General features: G+C 30.4%; 2 protein-coding genes across 6 annotated transcripts in view; one reads left to right on the forward strand and one right to left on the reverse strand.

The window, feature by feature from the left end:
- Positions 1-1,208: 1,208 nt before the first annotated feature.
- Positions 1,209-3,605, reverse strand: Atg10 (Autophagy-related 10). 5 transcript variants are annotated; one of them, XM_035363575.2, is made up of 2 exons: positions 3,470-3,605; positions 1,209-2,030 (listed from the first exon to the last, which is right to left on the reverse strand). In XM_035363575.2, exon 2 carries the CDS (start codon positions 1,945-1,947, stop codon positions 1,342-1,344), a length of 606 nt encoding a protein of 201 aa, XP_035219466.1. In that variant the 5' UTR covers positions 1,948-2,030; positions 3,470-3,605; the 3' UTR covers positions 1,209-1,341. The 5 variants fall into 5 exon arrangements, with proteins under 5 accessions (XP_035219466.1, XP_035219467.1, XP_035219468.1 ...); XM_035363576.2 differs by lacking the exon at positions 3,470-3,605 and adding an exon at positions 3,167-3,347; XM_035363577.2 differs by lacking the exon at positions 3,470-3,605 and adding an exon at positions 3,078-3,347.
- Positions 3,606-3,610: 5 nt separating this feature from the next.
- The window catches only part of Snup (snurportin-1), a 56,928-nt gene continuing 40,792 nt past the window's right edge, over positions 3,611-19,746 (forward strand). The window contains exons 1-3 of the mRNA XM_035363572.2: positions 3,611-3,744; positions 12,744-12,954; positions 17,788-17,926. Coding sequence (XP_035219463.1) covers positions 12,797-12,954; positions 17,788-17,926 — 297 coding nt within the window. The 5' untranslated portion in view covers positions 3,611-3,744; positions 12,744-12,796. The remainder of the gene's footprint in view (positions 3,745-12,743; positions 12,955-17,787; positions 17,927-19,746) is intronic.

The following is a 19,746-nucleotide window of genomic DNA, read 5'->3' on the forward strand; positions in this document are numbered from 1 at the left end:
CTAAATCTGCTGCTTAGTGCCTTTCTAAATTCTGCTTCCAATGCCTGCTCTAAATTCTAAAAGTTTTGCCATTTCTAGATTTTGTTGTTCAGTGAGTCAATAAATTCTAAAAATTCTGCCATACCATCTCTGTAACTGGCCTTTAACATACATATTTAATATTTTTTTTTAATGTTCATATTACTAAAGAAATAAAATTAGCCACTTTTTCTATACATTCTAAACGCATTTAGTGTTTTTTAGAATAATAGAAATCCTTAATTAAATTCAAAAATTCTAAAAGGAAAAGGAAACGTGTTGAAGAAAGAAACTAAATACACAAAGAAAATTATTCTTCAAAGATATGTGCAGTTATTATTATGTAAATTATCCAATTGTTTAGGATTTCAACCTTTACTATGATTTCCCATTTCTGTTTCCTCATATGATAGAGTTATTGAGCTAGATTAAATTTTAATTAAATTGTATAATCTTTGACCACTAGTCCACATTTTTAGTTTGAATTTGACTGTTCGTGTTTAATTACATCACCATGAGTTGTAATTGATTTTGCTAGTATCAGAACATGCCTTTATTTTGGAAGTTCTATTTAAATAAGAGACTTATTTAAACCTTTGTGTGATATTGTAGTTACTTTCAGATATAGCGATAATTTGCTTCATGTCTGTTGGACGTTTTGGGCTACTATTTAACTTTTACCAGAACAAGTAAACCCTCATAAGTACATTGTGGAGAGGTTGATAAGTTAGAAGATAAATCACGCAGAAACTAGAGAGACCATTGGTTTGCATATTGAGACAAATCTGCAATTGTTAGGAAAGATGTTTAAAGAGAAGGAAATTGATATAAACTAGTCAAAATGTTTTGGAAGGCTTCAAATTAAAAAGACGCATAAATATTTTGTTGAGTGTTGTTGTTACAAAACATATATATTTTGAAAACAACATTAAAAGCTACAAAAAATAAATGTTTTGTAGCTTTTAATGTCTTATTAAAGGATGGATTTAATCATAAAACAAACATATTGTATTTTACATTAATTCAATTATTAAAAATAATTTATCAAACTGAAGCACACAAAACTATTACAGGAGATAAAATGCCTTAAAAATCAATCCTGATAATTACCAGTTTTCATCATTGCTAATTAATAGGATCATTTATTTAATTTGTCCAATTTTAAAATTTGAAAAAATTCATCATTCACATTTGTTTATAAATATGGCATTTATTTGCATTATAATATAAATAATTAAATGCATTTTATACCAAACATTGAATATTTTAAATTATTCTACAATGCAGTAGTAATAATTAAAAGGATATTCTACCAAAAATGTATTATTGTGTAAATTTAGCATAGTCAAATGACAATTTCAATCCTACTAAAGGTCCAAACACACTTAACCAGCTGATAACATAATTTGAAGTTTGAAAAGAATCCATCAGGTTAGCTGTATAGCAAGGATGTATTATGAAGCAAGGAATTCCTGAAACAGGATGCTCTTGTTCGGTGATCATCTGCCACTTTTTTGCATGCATAACATCTTGATAACACTCTGGTACTTGTTCCCAGATTTCATGAAGACTGAGAGGTTTGCCATTTTCATAATAAGCATTAAAATATAATACTGGAACAGAATAACTATGGCTGTATAGAATATAGTATCTATGTACAGAAAATGATGAATGAAGTGGTATGTCATTTAAATCAAGGTCATTAATTTGAAGTGCCCTGTTATTGGGCTTGATGATTCTCTTTTCTAGATAAATATTTTCATTTGTACCATTTTTCAAAGTCCTGATAAGCCATTCGTCTCCTACAGAAGTAGAAAAAGCTGCTAAATCTTTTGCAGATTTTTCGAACTCTTCATAAGTAAGAGTCATTTTTATCTTCGAAGATGCACTTCCAGATTTGTCTGTCTGAACACAGTTTGAGATTTTCATTGCGATATCATTTTTTCAGAATGTGTCCTAGTCATTACATTTTTCATATAACTTATTTCATTCGTTTGATGCATCGAATTTTCCTAAAATAAGGATATTTATTAAAAGTATTTTCCTGGGAAAATATGCAAACATATAAATTATATAAATTTGATCTGCTCATAAAAATTACTTAAAATAATTCAGCTTTTAGAGAGAAAAAATACAAAACATACTTAATAGAAGAAAAAAAAAAAAAAATTTATTAGCAAATTCATTTTTACCTTTTCTTTTCTTTGGTACTAAATTTGAAAAAAACATTACCAATTGTTTTATGTGGCACAATAAGCTTTATTTTGGAAACAAAACACACAATTTTTTCATGGATTTAGACCTGTTCAGCATTCTTAGCACATTACTAATTTTAATACACAGATATGTATTTAAAATTCGTGCAGACTTTTTTTAACTATTTTTTTTTTATATACTTCTATTCTTTCTTTTGCCAATTTGGTGTTGGCGACAACTTTCAAAATGGCGCCAAGGCCGTAGCATATACTAGGATCCCACCCATAAATACTGAGATTAAACTGACTTAAAATTAACTTTTTCATTTTTAATCACTAATTTATTTAAACACATTTCTATTCATTAAATTTAAATTTGGGACTTAATTTCACTCACATGTGAGTTTCGATGAGATCTTTCCTTCCATCAAAGCTATACATACAGTCCAAGTATTCTTTCATACAGCTTTGTCAAAGAATATGTATTGTACATAGACGAGGGAAAGTGCAGAATCACTCACTGCTTGGCGCGTTTTTAAGAATTGCACATACTCGGTATCCATGTACACATCGACCTATTTTCACTTAAAAAAAAATTCCCAGAATTGCACAAAAATGGCATTGCGCACTCCCTTGACTTTATCTATGTACACATCGACCTATTTTCACTTAAAAAGTTAAAGAAAATTGACAAAAAATCCAATTGTTTTTACTCTTGTAAAAAGCGCCAAACAAATAAGTGGCGATTCTGCACTTTACCCCACAATTTTTAACATTTTATTTACATAAATAATTATGAGACATGCAAATGTTTTCGGTAGCTCTACACAAAACCAAAATAAGAAGTCAAAGAATTGCACAAACTTTGTGTCCATGTACACATCGATCTCTTTTCACTTAAAAAAAAAAAAAAAAAAATCATAGAATTGCACAAACTAGGCATTTCGCACTACCTTAAATTTGTCCATGTACTATTTTCATTTAAATAAAATAAGGAAGCTAAAACAAAGTAAAAACTATCATGGTAACTTAAATAAAATAAGGGTAAGGAATAAATATATAAAGGAAGCTAAAACAAAGTCAAAACTATCATTGTAACTATCATGGTGAGGTTTCAATCGCCAAAATTAAAAAAAAAATTGTCGCTAATCGAAGGAGCACCCAATTCTACACAAGAGCCAAAATGAACACAATTACAATTTAAATTACACTTAAAAGTCATTAAAGAAAAGATGAAGACTTTCATAAACACTCACCGGCACCCTAAACGGATTTAAACAAATTAACAAAAAATAACAATCTTTACAAAGATTTAAAAAATAGGAAACGAAATACAGCGTTTTCAAATTTTCGTAGGTCATAAAGCACAATGATTGTTTTACATTTGATCTCTGACCTCACCATTATGCATCGGAAACTTAACTATTACTTTAGACAAAAATTTCTGGCAACTCTGCGTTGGCGGAAGTTCAAGTTGTCTTTGTACTAATGTCTAGTGTAGCTGTTAAGAAGAAAGTATTAGTATTATATTGTGAGCTTGAATTCTTGTTATTAATTTTAAATGCATGGGGAAAGTGTAGAATCACCCACTGCTTGGTTCGTTTTTAAGAATTGCACGTACTCGGTATCCATGCACACATCGACCTATTTTCACTTTAAAAAAACATCCCAGAATAGCACAAAAATGGCATTGGGTACTCCCTTTACTTTATTTATGTACACATCGACCTGTTTTCACTTAAAAAGTCAATGAAAATTGACAAAAACCAATTCTTCTTACTTCTGTAAAAAAACGCCAAACAAGTAGTGGGCGATTCTGCACTTTGCCCAAATTGTGAATACCCATATATATAGTGTGTGTAAGGTAAAAAATTTGTAAACTAAAGTTTTTGACTTCAGTTTACAGTAGTCTGTTAACTGTTCTTTTTAATATGGCTATTTCCCCTTTCTGTACTAAAAGTAGTAACTACTTGCAATAGATGGTTCTGAACTGCGTCATTTCAAAATTAATGACATATGATTCTTGTATAACACTCATTGCACATATGCATACATATTACTTACAATGATGATTTCAAATTTGGGAACCCAAACTTATTAACCAGGAGGATTAATCTGAACCAAAACCAATTAATTATGAATAATGCTTTTATCTTAGACATACTGTATTCTTGTTCTTGCTGCTGTGATGCAAGTATTACTGCCTCTCTTTCATCAGTTATGTTCTCATAATGGGCATAAATGTGATTTAAAATAGGCATGCAGATTGTGTGCAGATCGCATTGCAGGATATTGTTCAAGTTAGTTAATATAAAATAGTTTAATATGCTTCTCAAGAAATAAAATATGTGTATTAAGCCTCAACAGGTGCTGTTATATCTATGTATCAATGCTGTATTATTTTCATGTCATTAACATTTAGATCATCATATGTGTACAAATTCTAAAAACCAAAATATAAGTGGGTGTAAGATAATTTTAATTTTGATCTTAATCTCATTTTCAATTTCTGGCATAGGTGCCATACTTTAATTATAGTTAATTAATCTCCAATAGTTTAATTAATCTTGCAGCCATAAAATAATTTTGGCAGAATTTGAAATAAGTGACAAATGGGAAAAGTAGGGACATTTCTTGGAAGACTGAAGTTATCATTTGAATCTGTAAATTTTTAGTAAAATGTAATACTCTTTTACTAAGCTGACGTGTATTTATTTTATGTCTTCTTTTAAACCAGTTAAAAATCGCCGGGCTAATCTCAGTCTGTTATAAATTTTATGGCTGCAAGAGTAATTTCATTTCTCTGTAATAAGGCATGCATTCAATTTTTTTTTATGTTGTTCACATGAATTTTGCATATTGGAAATTTTTCTGCTATTGTTCTATGACTATTATTTTTGAGAAATGTTATGAGTGCATTTTTTAAAAATATTATGAGCATTATTATAGTTTTTCATGATATTAAATATGTACGCATGTGTCTCCATTAGTATATTTTATCTAAATCAGAAGTATGAACTTCACATTATGCATGCCTTTCATCTAAAAGTATTAGTCTTTTGCAAATGTATAAGAGGTTAGGTTATTTGTTGTCAACACACAAGTATTATGTCAGATTCAAATTTCTGTGTCAATCCGATATTTGTGTTTAATGTGTGTATATTATATACTCTATTTTTAAAACAATCCTACAATACAATCTTTACAGAAGTACAATTTTTTAACGTGGGCAGGCGGAAAACATGATCATTTTGAGTTTTACATTAAATATTATAGTTTGAATTCTTGTGGTTTAAAAATATAAAAAAAAAAAAACTTTCTTTAAATTGTAGATATTATTTCAAGCGAACTAAAAGTAGTATGATAAAATTCAGTTTGGTTTATATAATTACAGTAGTATAACAGTTTAAAATTTTACAGCTAAAAGTATGTATCATAGCTTAATTGAAACTTTGATTGGTATTGTTCTGTTATCAAAACTGGGTTCAGAAATGTATATATATGTAAGATATAACAAAATATGATAGCTTTTTCAAAAAAATACTTTGATGATCTGCATCTAAATTCATCTCTTCTCACAGGTTCCAGATTTTTCTATCTTACATAACGTTTTAATGCAGATTCCTCTTTTCCATTCAAATTAATTGTAAACCAAAACTCTGAACTGAAACTTTTCCGACTCCCACCCTTCTTCCTCTGAAGTTCTATGATACTCTTCCCCTTTTCCGCATAAGCTTTCCTGCCGGCAAGATGCTTTTCATGCATGCTGCTGCCACTTACTTGCTTAAAACAATGTTATACTTCAAAATGCAACTTCTGTATTCAAATATAATTAGGAAACATCTTGTCTGAAGAAAGAATGATTTGATATACATAAAAAAAAAAATATTGATTGTGATTTTTCAAGATATGTTGTGATAAATGCGTCATCATGCTTTTCACTCTGCCACCATCAAGTCTTCTCGGTCATCAACGTAGTATGACTGAGCCAGAAGCTGTTAAAGTTCCAATGCCTTTATCTATGCATTTTGAAATCCATTACATATATATGCATGTATATATTGTAAGTACAAATATATATGTATGTTTACGTATACACATGTATGCACATAGATATATATACATACGTTCAATACATTTCTGAATCTCATCCCAATAACAGAACAACCTGATAACACTTTGATTATATGTTTTTTTATTGAAATGTCTTTTTTTTTTAAAGGTTCATTGAAAGAAGTATAAACAGGGCTATCTTCTTTAATGATAACCTTTGCACGTTAGTGATTGAAACAAGTTTATGAACTTAGGCTAGTATGGGAACAAGTTTATGGACTTAGGCATAAATGACAATTTATTAACCCCTTAACTGATGGGAAACGTACAAGATTCACTCCACAGTACCACTGTTTTCACACAGGCACATAGTTATGCCATGTATTAGGGAGGAAATAAGTGCAAAAACTGTAGACTTTCACAAAGTAAAGAATAAAAGAAAAAATGAAAATACAAAATTTAGAGTAAAAGTATAATAAAAAAAGATGTAAGTATTATAAAAATGATCCAAGAAAATGGAGTTTCGATCAATTTATTTTTAGACCAGTAAAGCATAATATCAGGTTTCAGTGTTATACCTTGTAAAATCAGTATACCTGAAAAAACATAGGTTGATCTTTGGATTATGGTAACTTGGTGATTTTTTGGCGACCAACTCTGCTACAGCAACCCCTTATTTTTTTTTTTCGCTGCCATTTTGTCTTCATGAAGTAAAGACATGTTTCTTTTCTTTTTATTTACTCAACACTTTTTCCAACAATCGGCTAGCCGAATTGCACTTATGCTAGAAATTTTATGGAACAAAACTGCTTAATCAGGACAAATTTTAACTGCAAAATTGGGAAAACGTGCAGAATCGCAAACTCCTTGCCGTGTTTTTCAAAATCGCACATACACAGTAACCATGTACACATCGACTTATTTTTACTTAAAAAAACATCCCAGAATTGCACAAAAATGGCATTGCGCACACTCTTGACTTTATCCATCTACACTGCTATTTTCTCATAAATTACAAAAATTTGCACGAAAATGCAGGAAAATTTTGTGAATCTTTAAACTCGGTAAAAAGCACATATATGAAATTACCTGATCGCGAAAAAGTATATACCCTATCCAAGGATGAACATTTCCACGTATAATATGAATAAAATATCCAAAAACTTTTACCTCTAAATTATTTATTATAAACATCACCAACAAATTCATAACAAAACATTAAAAATGGTTACAAATACTTAGTGTCAAATATTTAAATTATTTCCATGCACATTTACTTCCACTCAAATGTATACCAAATTGCTACAAACATATAATTCACAAAATAACTATCATTTAATTAAAATATAATTAAACCATGTACACGTTGACTTATTTTTACTTAAAAAAAAAATCCCAGAATTGCACAAAAATGGCATTGCACACACTCGTCACTGTATCCATGTACACTGCTTTTTTCTCATAAATTAGAAAAATTTCACGAAAATGCATGAAAATTTTGTGAATCCTTAAATTCGGTAAAAAGGACATATATGAAATTACCTGATCGCGAAAAAGTATATACCCTTTCCAAGGATGGACATTTGCACGTATAAAATAAATAAAATATCCAAAAACTTTTACCTCTAAATTATCTATTATAAACATCACCAACGAATTTATAACAAAACATTAAAAATGATTACAAATACGTAGTGTCAAATACTTAAATTCTTTCCATGCACATTTACTTCTACTCAAACGTATTCCAAAATACTACAAACATATAACTCTCAAAATCACAATCATTAAATTAAAATATAATTAAATTAAAAAACGCGGTTGATCTTTGGAATATGGTAACAGGTAGTTTGGAGGTGATAAAGGTTACTACCTGGGACTTTGGTAATAATGTGAGCAGTACTCAGTTCCGATTACGCATTATTTTGCGTGAGGGAAATGAGAGATCATGGGATATGTCATGTGATATTAATGGACGAATTACGGTTCTTTCATCGGAAAAGGGGGGGAAAAATCTGGAAATTTTGTATTTATCTTTTTTCTGTGTTGTGTGAAACAGTGTTGGTTAATTTTTGGATGCCATGGCCCTAGCTAAAGTGAATTCGAAATGGGTATTTAGGCATTGTGATAAAGAGAAGTTTGCTTTTTATTTAGCGAAGGAAGTATGGAGGAAAAATTCGCATAAAAAATCTTTCAATAATTTTATTGAATGAATTAGAAAAGTGTATCCGCCACATAATCAAGATTCTGAAGAAGATTAGGTAAGTTAGTATTTTTAATTATTTGAGGATATTATTTTTATGCATTGTTCTAAATGTAAGGTGGAAAGGAATTTGGTATTATTCGGAAAATTGTTATTAGCAATGATTTAGTTTAAAGTAATTAGGATTGTAAGGTAATTTTTATTAATTTAATGTATGTGCTCATTTATATTTTAAGTAGTGTTTTTGAATTTAATTATATTTTAATTAAATGATAGTTATTTTGTGAATTTTATGTTTGTAGGAATTTGGTATACGTTTTAGTTGAAGTAAACGTGCATGGAAATAATTTAAATATCTGACACTAAGTATTTGTAATGGTTGCGGTATGAATTCATTGGTGACGTTTATAATATAATAGATGATTTAGAGGTAAAAGTTTTTGGATATTTTATTTATTTTATATGTGGGAATGTTCATATTTGGAAAAGGTAAATACTTGTTCGCGATCAGGTAATTTCATATATGTTCTTTTTACGGGGTTTAAAGATTGAGAAAATTGTCATATATTTTCGTGAAATTTTTCTAATTTATGAGAAAAAAAGCAGTGTATATGGATATAGTGAAGAGTGTGCGCAATGCCATTTTTGTGCAATTCGGGGATGTTTTTTTAAGTAAAAATAAGTCGACGTGTACATGGTTTAATGATATTTTAATTAAATGATAGTTATTTTGTGAATTTTATGTTTGTAGGAATTTGGTATACGTTTAAGCTGAAGTAAACGTGCATGGAAATAATTTAAATATTTGATACTAAGTATTTGTAATGCTTGCGGTATGAATTCGTTGGTGACATGTATAATGTAATAGATGATTTAGAGGTAAAAGTTTTTGGATATTTTATTTATTGTATATGTGGAAATGTTCATATTTGTAAAGGGTAAATACTTTTTCGCGATCAGGTAATTTCATATATGTTCTTTTTACCGGGTTTAAAGATTGAGAAAATTGGCATGTATTTTCGTGAAATTTTTCTAATTTATGAGAAAAAAGCAGTGTACATGGATATAGTGAAGAGTGTGCGCAATGCCACTTTTGTGCAATTCTGGGATGTTTTTTTAAGTAAAAATAAGTCGGCGTGTACATGGTCTATGTGTATGTGTTATTTTGAAAAACGCGTAAGGAGTATGGTATTGTGCACTTTTTCCCAATTTTGCAGTGAATATTTGTCATGATTAAGCAGTTTTGTTTGATAAAATTTCTAGCATAAGTGTAATTCGGCTAGTAGATTGTTGGAAGAAGTGTTCAGTAGATAAAAAGAAAAGAAACATGTCTTTACTTCGTGAAGACAAAATGGCGGCGGAGAAAAAAAAATAGAGGGTTGCTGTAGGAGAGTTGGTTGCCAAATTTTCGCCAAAAAATCGCCAAGTTACCATAATGTAAAGATCAACCAAAAACGCTACTTAAAATATAAATAAGCACATACATTAAATTAATAAAAATTAGCTTACAATCCTAATTAAACTAAATCATTGCTAATAACAATTTTCCAATAATGCCATATTAATTTATTTACCCCTTACATTTAGAACAATGCATAAAAATAATATCCTCAAATAATTAAAAATACTGACTTTCCTAATCTTCTACAGAATCTTGAGTGCATGGTGGATCACAAAATGTCCATTTTCACCAGGTTTCTTGCACCACCATTCAAACTATCTGTAATATCCTTCCTTTCACACGATCTCATTTCATTCCCACATATTGGACATTCATACTTATCCGCAACTAAGCAATTCTTTTCAATTACACATAAACGTAATAAAAATTTCGGATTTGCTTTATATATGGCCATGGGATCCAAATATTAAACAACACTGTTTCACAGAACATAGAATGAAACTACTGCTATAAAGTACAGCAGATATTTTTACAAATATACCCCCTTTTCCGATTAAAGAACAGTGATTCGTCCATTAATGTCACATGACATATCTCATGATCTCTCATTTCCCTCACACAAAATAATGCATAATCGTAACTGAGTACTTCTCACATTATTCCCAAAGTCCTAGGTAGTAACCTTTATCGCCTCCAAAATGTCGCCAAACTACCTGTTACCATATTCCAAAGATCAGCCAAAACATATATTTCTTCTGAATTGGTTAGATGCCATGATTTTATTTTTGAATTTCTTTTGCCAGATGTTGGTTCATGTGCTGGTCTGCAAAATGATTAGTTTCAGTAACAATATGAAGCACGAGCAGTTCATCAAAAAATAGTTCAAAAAAGATAAGTGGGTGTTTGAAATATCCGTTATTATTCCTGGCACCTACTACAAAGAGTAAATGAAAACGGAAGACACAGAATTAAAAAAATATGTTTTACTAACACAAAAACACGAGCAATAACCACACAGTCATTTCTTTCACCGTTTAAGAAACATCTCGGTCTCCAATTCCTCCCGTCCTCTTATCTGAAGTAGTACTCTCCTTCATGTACTCTCTGTGGAGCATTGTGGTGTTGTATTCCAAAGCTTTGCGAGTGATTTTACTGGTAGCAGCACAAAGCAAAAGATAGTATTTCGGAAGGGCGTATATATATGCCCGGCAGTTAACACATCGGCTGAGGGGCTACGGCAGTTAAGGGGTTAAGTTCCCATTCTTTCTACTGGAATCTAAAATATTTTAGTATACTATTGCAGACATTAATGAGCATGTATATAAGGTGTATCAGAAAAAGTGAGCAGAATTTTTACAGTGTCGGAAAACGCAGCCATAAAGCAGTATTCATCATAGAATGTATTGTCGGAACACAAGGAGTGACAAGTTTAAAAGGTAGTTTTCCTCTGTCACATTTAAAGATTCAACACAAGAATGAGAAGAGATACTTCAGAAAACATTTTATTAATGGGAATGTAATTGAAACACATGATGATAGAAATTGTTCAAAAGATCTTCCGTCAGCTGTAATGCAGGCTTCACACCTGCAGCTTGATCCTGGTGACTAGATCCATATTCATATCAGTGGGGAACACTTGTAGAATAGGCTTTTCATATAGCCCTACAGGAAAAAGTCCAAATACCAGAGATCCGGTGATCTTGGTAGCCAAGCTCTGGGACAACCTCGACCAATCCATTGTCCTAGGAATTTTGCACATCCAAGCTGAAGTGTGCAGGTGCACTGTTGTGCTGAAACCATATTTTTGACTTGATGGGGGTTGGAATCAGACGCAGCAGTTCCGGCAACATTTCTCGTAGGAATGTGTGATAGGATTTACCCTCCAGGCAATGTGGCAGGAGGTAGGGACCAACCAAATGGTCATAAAGAATCCCTGCCCAAACATTATGGAGAACCATTGCTGTAACAAATGACAATATGTGGCATGCGACAAAACATGTGCACTGAAATCCGGCTGTTCTGCATTCTGATGGAGGTACCAACATGAGAAATCGACACATGGACGATAGTTCACTGGTTATAAAGCTTGTATCTTTTGTGTTCAATAGAGATGCATTCGTTCTTCACCATCACCTGGGGCACGTTTGCAGCACAGGAAACTGCTTGCATGCTATATCCCAGTTGACCTTCCACCCTACGTAAAATGTCCTCTGCAAGTTTTGGTGCCCTAACACTTCTTTCACGCCCTGCGTCTTGCTTGGCTGCGACAAAGGATCCTGTTCTACGTAGCTGCGAATTGAAACATTTGAATGTTTTTCAACTGGAGTGCGTATCGGAATCCGGTCCCAATGAAGTCTCTGTGCCTTACTCGCATTTGGGTCCAACTCACTGTACATAAAGTGCATATCCGCCATTTTGTGCTTTGTATAACCAGCCACCCTTTCGGCAATCCATGATAGAAAATGCAGTTGGGCATGTGGATTGACCCTTTCTGTACCATTTACAATGCAACCTAGCAGTTCACTGTTTGCATTCTGTCCAAACTTTCTATGATGATGTGTAGCTGAGTTCTTCATCCCTTAAAGTTTTTATCCCACTTTTTCAGATTCACCCTGTATTTAATATTTAAATGTACTGATTTAAATAATGACATTTAAATTAAATACAATAATATAAAAATGTTTTAATTAGATTTTTCCCTGATGTATAATAAGTATATTATTTAGCAGACTTTTTTCGAATATTTTACCGAATGCTTTTTGAATTTAATTCATTATGCTCAGTATGCTGTAGTTTTCAGGTGAAATGAAATGTGTACGAGAAATTTTTTTATGATAATGCAATTTTTAAGACCTATGTAATTCTTTAATAGTGTGAATCTGGCCAGCGCTAACTGGTGATTTATTACTGGGTTACTGTGTGCAAATGATGGAAGATCTTATTGAAGCATTTGCTGTTTCTCAGGTTACTGTGCAGCCAAACTCCACGGCTACAGAACATCCACATTTTGCTTTATACAAAGCAAAACATAGTACAGTAAGCCAAGAAGAGAGGAGAAAGAAGTTTTTAGAGGCACAGAGAGTGTATGTTTGTTACATAGTAAATTTCTGTTTGTTTTTAAAATTCTAACATGATATTATTTCTAACAAGTATTTTAATCATTTGAAATGATTTTAAGAAAATTGTTATGAATTAATTATACTGTACAAAGTCGTCGGGACTTCGGTAATTTCGGATTAGGTGTTTTTCCAGATTATAGATCATCAATTTAAATCTGGTAAGATGGCATGCAGAAATTATGCAATTAAAAATATAAAATCATAATTTATGAAATAAAGAACACTTATGATCTAAAGGGTATCAAAATAAAAAAAAAAAAAAAAAAAAAAAAAAAAAAGCTTAATATTTATTTGTTTACTTTATTAAACATTTCTTTCAATGCAAGTTGTCTAAGGTGCTTCCACAAAAAATTCCAAAAGTTCCTTTTTCTTTTTTCTTGTGTCATATACAGTGGACTTTCCAATGCCATACTCCTCGCATAATTTTGAGATGGATATGCCTTTATCCATTTTTTGCAGCAATTCCACTTTTTGTTTAATGGACATTGAACTGTCCTGTCACTTTGTAGATCCTTTGGCAGCTCCAGAATTGGAAACTCTTTTTGACATAATCAAAAGTTCAAGCTTAATTTTTATAAAATTGCTCTAACAGTCTGCAAAAGATAATAAGCTGGATCCAATTAGAAGATTAAGGAACAGCGCAATCTGCAACATTAACTTATTGCCTTAGAATCAGTAAAGATAATTTTAGCCTAGCTTATACTGTCCGTTATACGTTAAACGCACATGCGTAGAGCATACAAAAAAAAAAAGTTTGGCTTCGAGGTACGGATTATAGATCATTCCGTATAATGGACGTCCAGATTACGGACTTTGTACTGTATCTGCAATTTGAAAACAGTTGCTTTGTTGGTATATATTCTTCTATGACTGAGTTGTAATAGTGAATTATGCTTTGCATCTTGAACAGAACCTTGATGTGCATTAATAAATATTACTGAAATTTGGCATTGGTGCAATGATGGAAATTATGCATTAAGGTACATTTAATGATATGTCAATCCTTTTTCTGCCACTTTCATAATTATTTTCAAAATTAAATTTATGATAAAATTAATATGAAATTTCATGTACGACAAATGTGTAAATTTATGATAAAGAACATTGCATTAAACATAATTTTCAAATTTTTAAAAAATAACAACAAAAGTTTTAAAATGCCCATAAGAAAATGCCTAAAATAGTTTTTCAGTGATTTAAGGCATTTCTTAAATAGTGTTTCAAGTTATTTATAAGTAAAAATAAATTAAAAGCGTTTCTTTTTAATTTGTTGATAATGATGAAATTTTGGTACTATTCAGTTTTGAGGGCTGTAAAAATTGCCAAACTATTGTTGATGCCAGTGCTGCCAAAAATAATTGCGGCAACCTTAACGCAAGAAAGGAAGTATAATAGTAAATAACTATCTAAGATTGATGTTTTAATTTAGATGAAAAGTTAATTTCATATAATACTTTTTTATTATTTTAATTTATATAAAAAAGGCTAAACATGACTGAATGGAAGCATAAGAGTAAATAACTATTTCAGGTCAACAGCAATATCACAAAAATAGCTTATCTTTAGAATTTCTGATACACAGTCTCGCACGCTGGAGATTTAAAAAAAAAAAATAAATAAAATCCCGTACAGTGTTTCGCTTTGAATTCGTTGAGGTTCTTAATCAAAAACTCATAAATTCTTTACAAAATATGAAACAGGTAATAAAACAAATTTGAAATTTGGGCTTCCAGATGCACATATTCGGGTGGAGATGTAAATTCTGAATATATTCTATTTAAAAATATTTTTTGATATTGCTGTTGAATTGAATTTTATGGTTTAAGTGCAAAGAACATGATATTTAATAAGTAAAGGTAACACACAAAATGTTAAAAAAAGACCCCTTTGGGCATAATATAAAATATGAAAGCTTGCAGATTTATATATATATATATATATTATTATTATTATTTTTTAAGTATAGTACCTGCGTTTAGTTTCATTTTGTCCGTGGTGCTTTGTTTATTGGAAAACCAGCAAATAAAAACTGTGAGAAGTATATTAAAATTCTTGAGGTCATGGAAAAAAAAAGATTTTAGTTCAAAATGTTTGTACTGTAAATCCCTAACTACCATTTTTTCTTGTTTTTCAATACATGCCCTCATCTCATTATAGACCACCAAATCTCCCAGTTTATAATTTTTAACCTTATTCAAGGAAGAAGTTTCCAAGCAGTTAATGAAATTTAAAATGTGCAAATTCCATTTGTGACCTGTTGGGAATTTCAGCATAAGTTTTCTTATTAAATTTTATTTGATGTGAACTTTAGATATTTATAGAACCTTCTATGAAGATTCAAATAATGTTTAATCAGTTAACATTTGTATTTAATTTTGTTTTACATCAGTATATGGTACATTACTAAACTTATGCTTTTAAATATGATGAAAATAAAATTAATAGTTAATACTGGTTTATTACTTAAATAGTATTACATCGATTCTTAATTTTATTTTCATCATTTTTAAAAGTACTTTGATAAATAAAAGCTTTCCTTCCCTACTCAAATTTTTCTTGGTTATAATGTGTAAAAAAATATAACAAAATGGAATTAACCATAAAATATAAAATTTAGGATATCTAATTAAATATTAATATATTTTGCATAACATGTTGCAAATAGTTTAGTAACATAAATTATACATTATAAAATGGATTTAAGTTAATTTGGTGTATTCTTGAAATTGTGTTGATGCACAGCATGGAAAACCTCTTTATCCAGTAAATGCATGTTTTGGAGTTACCTCAGTCGGAGTGGAAAAAGGGCTCCAAGAATTGGTTCAAACACATGAAAAAGTGTATTTTATTCACGGAGAATATTGTTAAAAACAAGAAAACCAATTTCAATCATAACTATTTGGTTTTTCATTATTTGGCCAGAACTATAAATAGCAATCTTCGTATTCTTTAAAAAATAAGACAGATTTTAGCTAATGATGGTTTTAATTTTTTTTTTTTTTGTTTTGTTTTTTGTTTTGTTTGTGTAGCTGTCAAGAAATTAGAGGGCTGTTATAAATTAAATGTATGATGCATGTTTATTATCTTAAGTTTTCACTAATAATCACTAATCCCAATTTAGTCAGACCTTATAATAAGGTCCGATACTTCTTTTACATTATAAATTTTCATTTTCTCCAGTGGTAAGTTTCATATATATTTCAGCTGCTTCATTTTTGAGTACTGAATGCTACTGTATGTACTCCTTATACATATTTCAAATATTCTATTTATACCATATTTCTTCATTGATTTGAGACTGACTAATTTCACTTTATGAGTGCAGTTTACCTAATGGTGCAATAATGAATCACAATTTATGTAATTGCAGTGTCTTGTCACTTATTCACTTTTCACCTGTGTTCCACTTTTTTCTCTGGAAGTAAAAAGAATGAGATAAAAATGTTTTGGAAGGATAAATTTAGACTCTTAAAGTTGGAGGAAAGTATCATGTAGGTGGTTTTAGGAAATATTTTTATATAGCATTGTTGTTAAATTCAGGAATTGTATTAGTAAATCAGATATAAATTTATATTTATTTTATATGATTTAGTATGGATATAAACAGTTATTAAATTAAGGATATGACTAAATCAAATCAAGGCTGCATTTTGTGTATTTAATTTTGATTTCAGTTAATTCCTGTACAGACGTAATGAGAATAAAAGGTAAAAGTATAGTTACGGGTACCCTTTGGCAAAAATTGGCGGTACATGGATGCTGATTTTGTGTACTCGTAGTTCTTTGACTTGTTATTTTGGCTTTGTGTAGCGGTGATTTTAATGCTAAAAATCGTCGCTACACAAAGCCAAAATAACAAGTCAAAGAATTGCACAAATTTGGCATTGCACACTCCCTTTATTCATGTACACGTCGTCCTATTTTCACTTAAAAAACATCAGAGAATTGCACAAACGTGGCATTGTACACTCTCTTGACTTTCTCCATGTACACATTGATATATTTTCACTTAAAATATCAAAGGAGCACCCAGTTCTACGGTAGAGGCAAACAAAAAATACATAATCTCGAAAAACTACATTTTAAACAAAAAAATGAAATAACATAAAAAAAAAAAAAAAAAAACCCTCTTATGCATCTAAGCACTACACAACGCAAATATCCACTTACCTTATTTAGAAATTTCTTCATCTTCAGTCTGTGGCACACAAAACTCCTTAACAGCATCCAAAAACTTCCTAAAATTATCTGAACTCGAATCCGTATATCGGCAAGATGCAAGAGAAACATACGTACTCAAAACAAATGAGACGTATATTGGCATTGCCACATAAATTTAAAAAAATAAGAGTCAAAAATATGCTCTGTAGTTCCTGACTGTCCGGAAAATGGCTACTAAGTAAACCTTTGTTTACACACAATCAATTAATGCTCTCTTCCCCTTTCATTCCAATTCGCATAGAAACTTCAAATTAATCTTACTACATTCAGCCATTCTACCATCTAAACAACAGAACAAGCACTGTACTTCCTAACGAACACACACCACAAGCCCTTACAAAATATCTCATAATTCAAAATTTACTTCAGTCATGCAACCAATTACGTCATAATAGGGTTTCTATAACATTCAACTACTCAGGTTACCATAAAGGAAACAACAACTTGGTGTTAAATGAAACAACAACTTCCCGATAATACAAAGGGTACCCTTCAGTCTACTCCAACTGTATAAAATATTAATCTTTTAACAATAAATTAATTAAAAGATAATTTTATATTGTTGCTTTTTTATAGCAAACGGTATGATTATGTTAGCCATGCACGTAAATTGGCCACTAATGGTTTTAGTGATGAAGAAGAAGAGGAAGAAAATTCAGAAGAAATGGATGTAGAGGCATATGTAAAAAAACCTCCCAGGTCTTATAAAAATCAAGTAATTTACGTTTTCTCATGCTTAAATTAGTTATAAATATTTGTTTGTTTTTAGTTTATTTGTAATGGTACTTTATTTTCAAGAAAATGGTTTAGGTATTATTTTAATTTAATAATGAGAGTTTTAAATTACTGTATATTTTCGTGTTTATGCCGAGAATCTTTTCTGAAGTTAAATTATTGGGATTAGCTATATTTAGATCTGCTAATCTCGCAAAAATCATAGGTATTTTTCCATTATCCAAGTGAAAGTTATTCACTAAATATCACATTTTTTATTTCTTAAATTTATGAAAAAATTAATTTTAAATGAAATGAGTTATTTGTTTTATGCAAAAAAAGGTTTTATTTTAAAAATTGTTTATAATGCTGGTTTGTTGTGTCATTGGCAAAACAAAAGAACTGTTGGCAAATTTTGTGCTTAGCTTTCTCAACTCTTGAATTTCTTTTTCATTTATGGAGAAATGCTGAGTAGAATGTTAGATTGTTAGAATTTTCAGCAACAATGCAATCATGTGTAATTCGAAATTTGCTCTGTAAGAATTTTTTTTTTCACCTTTCAGACAAAAAATAATATAATCATAACATATGACTAGCTTTGATATCACAGATCATATACAAGCCAACAAATGAATGGAATAAATGTGCTAGTTTCAGGTAGGGTTGCCAGAGTTAAAACTATTGTTGTTAGTATTTGACATTTTAAAGTGATTTAATTGGAAGAAAAGTACACAGTTCAAATCACAGATTATTTTGTCTCAGAGAAGTGAGAGATCATGAGACATGTAATGTGACATTTTCCGGAAAATTCCGATCGTGATTTTAGCTAATAAGCAAATAGAAACAATTTCGCTGCTAAAGTGCAGAATCGCCCACTTATTTGTTTGGCCCTTTTTAAGAGTAAGAAGAATTGGATTTTTGTCAATTTTCTTTGACTTTTTAAGTGAAAATAGGTTGATGTATACATAGATAAAGTCAAGAGTGTGTGCAATGCCATTTTTGTGCAATTCTGGGATGTTTTTTCATGTGAAAATAGGTCGACGTGTACATGGATACCGTGTATGTGCAATTCTTAAAAATGCTGCAAGCAGATTGCGATTCTGCACTTTCTCCCAATTTCGCACCTAATCTTTGTCATGATTAAGCATTTTTGTTCCATAAAAGTTGTAGTATAGGTGTAATTCGGCTAGCATATTGTTGGAAAAAATGTTGAGTAAAAAAAAAGCATGCTTTTACTTCGTGAAAACAAAATGGCATCCAAAACAAAATTAGCAGGTTGCTGTAGCAGGGTTGGTTGCCAAATTTTCGCGAAAAAATCACAAAGTTACCATAATCTAAAGATTCACCGTCAACTGTGTTGTATTTTATATGTATTGGGTACGTGCTCAGTGATGATTACAAGATGTGCACAAACATCGTTTATTCTACATTACTCATCTACTATACTATATTACAGTTATGAGTAAAGATAATAATAGATACAGTTACAGTTACATATATAACATCTCCCTTTTTTATAAAAAATAATAATACTAGTAAAATTAAACATATTCTTTTAAATAATAAGGTTTCTTAACAGTCCTACCAGATCGAGTGACGTAGTTATGTCCATTTGAAAAATTTGATGATACTATACCTCTTTCACTATTTGGTGACACAACACTTCTGTTAGATTTTGAATGACTTACAGGCACATCTAAATTTGTAGTGCTCCTACTATTTTCATGTATCTCGGGTTCATCTATAACTTCATTCTCATAGTTGTTTTGTATTGCAAACTCTTCCTGATTAGTTCCTTTAAAAAGATCTCTTCTGTTCCTT

Source organism: Stegodyphus dumicola, chromosome 4 (assembly GCF_044657685.1).
Source record: "Stegodyphus dumicola isolate Sdum_Otavi_A_Nest chromosome 4, ASM4465768v1".
NCBI lineage: Eukaryota > Metazoa > Arthropoda > Arachnida > Araneae > Eresidae > Stegodyphus > Stegodyphus dumicola.